Raw genomic sequence first — 3,789 nt, 5'->3', positions numbered from 1 at the left:
GCAGCGACCCGGGGCCTCAGTCCTGCCCGGCTAGTTTCCAGCTGTTAGAGAAGAAGCTACTGGAGACCTCTTTCCTGGCCTGCGTTTCCCCTTCCAGCCTCACAGAACAATTAGTGGGGAGACTTCCTCCCCCAGCAGAAACCCAAGAGGTAGCTCCCTGAAGCCCTGGCTTTAGGGGTCCTGCTGCTGCAGAGTCCCCTGCCCAGGCCTAGCGCAGGGCTCAGAGGAGGTGCTGATCTCGGAGGAGGGAGGAAAGACGGCGCTGGATATGGACCGACGGCTGCCTGAGGAGGCCAGGCCTGGCCCCACTTGCTCCCCTCCCGCCCGCAGGCCCGGGGCGGCGATCGCTTCAATGAGGCCCATACACACCCTTGAAGGTGGTCAGGCAGGAGGATGCTCCGGGCCCGCGACCCCGTCGCAGATGGGACGCGAGGCCTGGAAGGGGATCCCGGGGGCTCCACCGTTCCCCCTCCCGCCCCACCCCGCGCAGGAACAAAGGCGGGAGGTGGGACCCACAGGCGGCCTGACTCCGCGGGGCGGGCCGGGGCGGGGCGGGCGCCGCCGCCTCCTTAAAGCCGGGCTGCGGGCGTAGCGCGCACTCCACTGGCTGCCGATCCGGCTGCGGACGGGACCTCCCTGCGAGCCTCGGTCTCCGCTCCGTGTCAGGGCAGGCACAGGGCTCTCAAGCGCGGGCCCTGCAGCCGCACTGCTTTCCTGCCAAGCATGGGGCTGCCTCGAAGGGCAGGGGACCCAGCGGAGCTGCGAAAGGTAGGAAGCCGGGACTGGCGACTGGGGGCTGAGCGGTCGGGCCGGGGGCCTGGATTGAGATCCGCGTAACCGCAGGCTTCGCGCCCGCCTGCAGAACCTGAAGCCCCTGCTGGAGAAGCGCCGCCGCGCGCGCATCAACGCGAGCCTGAGCCAGCTCAAGGGGCTCATCCTGCCGCTCCTGGGCAGGGAGGTGAGTGCCGGGGCGCTCGGATCCCGGCTGGGCGCGCTGGGGCCGAGGGTGGGGGTGCCCTGTGGCACAGGGCCAGGAGGCTGGGCGGGCAGAGGTGTTCTTGCCAGGGACCTAGGAGGGGACTCCAAGCAGCACCCAAGGCCGAGCCCAGGCTGGGAGGGGCAGACCGACCCAACGCGGGCCACTGTGCGGGAGGCACCCAGCTCCTGGCAAGGGCGGGGTGCTCATGGCAGCCTGCCGGAGGTCTGTCTGTCTTGATTGTTGGCGGGGTGCAGAGCTCTCACTACTCGAAGCTGGAGAAGGCGGACATCCTGGAAATGACCGTGCGCTTCCTGCAGGAGCTGCCTGCGTCCTCCTGCCCGACGGCAGCGCCCAGTGAGTCACCCCACCCCACCCCCGCCCCCGCCCGGCCGTGCGCCCCGTGCCCCGCACTCTGCCTGGCGCCTCACGCCCGCTCTCTGCCCGCAGCGTCCTCCGACAGCTACCGCGAAGGCTACCGAGCTTGTCTGGCACGCCTGGCCCGCGTGCTACCTGCTTGCCGTGTCCTGGAGCCTGCTCTGAGCGCCCGCCTGTTGGAGCACCTGCGCCGGAGGGCGGCCTGTGCCACCCCCGACAGCGGACGCGCTGGGGACCCCAGTGGCCCACCCGCGCCCTCCCCGCCGCCTGCACCTGCACCCTCACCGCCGGTGCCGCCCCGTGGCCCTAGCCTCTGGCGGCCCTGGTAGCCCCCTGGCCGGTCCACAGACCCTGCTGACTACCAGGGACCAAGAGCACTAGACAGACTGAGAAAGTTCTTGGCGGTGGCTGGGTTTTCCACCCGGAGGGACCAGCCTGGTACCAGGCCAGAACTGGATATTTGTGTGGCCGACTGAAGTCCACGGAGGCTCAGGAAATAAGGGGACAGGCCCAGCCTCAGCCCCCACTTAGGGTGTCAGGGCTGGTTGGTGAAGGGGCAGGTGGTTGCGGGGATGGGGGTAAGACGCCTCCCACCCCAGGTGGTGGAAGGGCTCTAGAACTGGGCCAGCCACAGCTTCCCCGGGCAGCCCACACACCTGCCCTGGAGCTGGCACCAGCCCAAAGGCTGGGCCAGGAGCTCACCTGAGCCAGGTGCAGCCATATGCTCTGACTGGTCCCTGCTTTCCTGACCCTGCTTGGGCCTGCCTCCTCACCAGCTCAGCTTGAGAACTGCTGGACACACAGCAGCGATGGCCTGAGGGGCCCTGCAGGCTGGGGAGCCATGACCTTCACTCGAGGGCTCTCCCACCTGAAGCTTCTGATTCCAGGACTGATGCCACCAGGATTGTGTGTCGCTGGGGGTGGGGACCTCCTCAGGCAGTTGCAGGAAGGATTTAATTCCCCAAGCATTAGGGTCACACCTGAGTATGGCTCACCTGGCCAGGAGGTCTTGGGAGTGTGAAGAAGGGGTGGCCCAAGAATAAGGGTGCCCAGTGGCCTCAAGGAAGCTTGTCACCTTGAAGAGGCTGGGTCCGGCCCAGAACCATGGCTGTGTGAGGTGAGTGGGGCCCAGGTCCTGGAGCAGCAGAAAGTCAAGGCATATGCAGCAGGTAAAGGAACAGGAACCCCTTTCCTCGTTTTCTCTTTCAAACTGCTCCTTGCTATTGTCAAGACAGCTTACGGGAAGCAACTTGTTTCTTTTTTATTTTTATTTTTTTTTGTCTTTTTGCCATTTCTTGGGCTGCTCCCACGCCATATGGAGGTTCCCAGGCTAGGGGTCCAATCGGAGCTGTAGCCACCGGCCTACGCCAGAGCCACAGCAACACAGGATCTGAGCTGCATCTGCAACCTACCCCATAGCTCACAGCAACGCCGGATCGTTAACCCACCGAGTAAGGGCAGGGATCGAACCCGCAACCTCATGGTTCCTAGTCGGATTCGTTAACCACTGCGCCACAACGGGAACTCCAGCAGCTTGTTCTTAAGATGTTTCTTTCTGCCCCACGGAAGCCAGAGAGCCTTTGAAGACCAGAGAGGAGTCTGCAGATCCCAGCAGTGGGTGCCCAAGAGAAGGCCAGAGTGCCTGCACTCACTTGCGGTCGTGTTCCCAGCATCTCCTGGGGACTGGCTGGGCATTTATGGGAATCGGGAGTCCTGCCCCTTCCTATCCCGTCCAACAGCCTGTGTGAGAGTCCAGGACCCAAGGGACAAGAAGACAGAGCTGACAGAGGTGGGGGTGGTCACCAAGCTGAATGATGCCACATAAACTCATGATGATAACCTTGGCACCAATTGGGGTGGCAGGATGTGGGGAAGCTGTGGGCACATTATGGAAGAGGTCAAGGCTGAGAACTACAGGGTGAGCCCATCAAGGGGGCTGTCCTATGGCCTGTCTGGGCGCTGCTGGCTGGACTGTAAGCCCCTGGAGGGCAGGGCTGGGGCTTAGCGGACCTCTTTGTCCCCAAGGCATTTGGCGTGTGGCGAGTGCTCAATAAACATTGTGAACAAATGAATGGATGATGTGGCTGATCCACCCTGCCCTGCACCCTGACAGCCTGGCTTTTGCCTCAACTTCTACCCCCAGATGCCTGCTATCACTTTGAAAAGCTGCTCCACCAGAGCCTGTGGGCCAGTGTGGGGGAGGGTGTGGAGAGGAAGGAGGGCACTTCCTGGGAACTCACGCCTGCTTTCCCGAGCTGCCAGGAGCAAGTGGAGGTGGGCAGGTAGCCCACAAGCCCACACCCAGCATGAGAGTTCACGTTTCCTCCTTGGGTCAAGGAGTCCCATCCATTGGGCACGCACAAGGACAGGCTCCCTGTCCCTTTATCTTTTTATTTTTATTTTGGCTGCAATGTGCAGCAGTTTGATGGGGAATT

The 3,789-nt window shown here is 63.4% G+C and overlaps 1 protein-coding gene across 1 annotated transcript; it reads left to right on the top strand.

Annotated features, from left to right (window-relative positions):
• On the top strand, window positions 583-3,426 carry HES2 (hes family bHLH transcription factor 2). The gene is made up of 4 exons (XM_003127529.4): window positions 583-768; window positions 863-958; window positions 1,234-1,333; window positions 1,427-3,426. Exons 1-4 carry the CDS (start codon window positions 724-726, stop codon window positions 1,681-1,683), a joined length of 498 nt encoding a protein of 165 aa, XP_003127577.1. The 5' UTR covers window positions 583-723; the 3' UTR covers window positions 1,684-3,426.

Source organism: Sus scrofa, chromosome 6, assembly GCF_000003025.6.
Source record: "Sus scrofa isolate TJ Tabasco breed Duroc chromosome 6, Sscrofa11.1, whole genome shotgun sequence".
NCBI lineage: Eukaryota > Metazoa > Chordata > Mammalia > Artiodactyla > Suidae > Sus > Sus scrofa.
The sequence above is the reverse complement of the archived record's forward strand: the minus strand, read 5'-3'. Positions and strand labels throughout refer to the sequence as shown.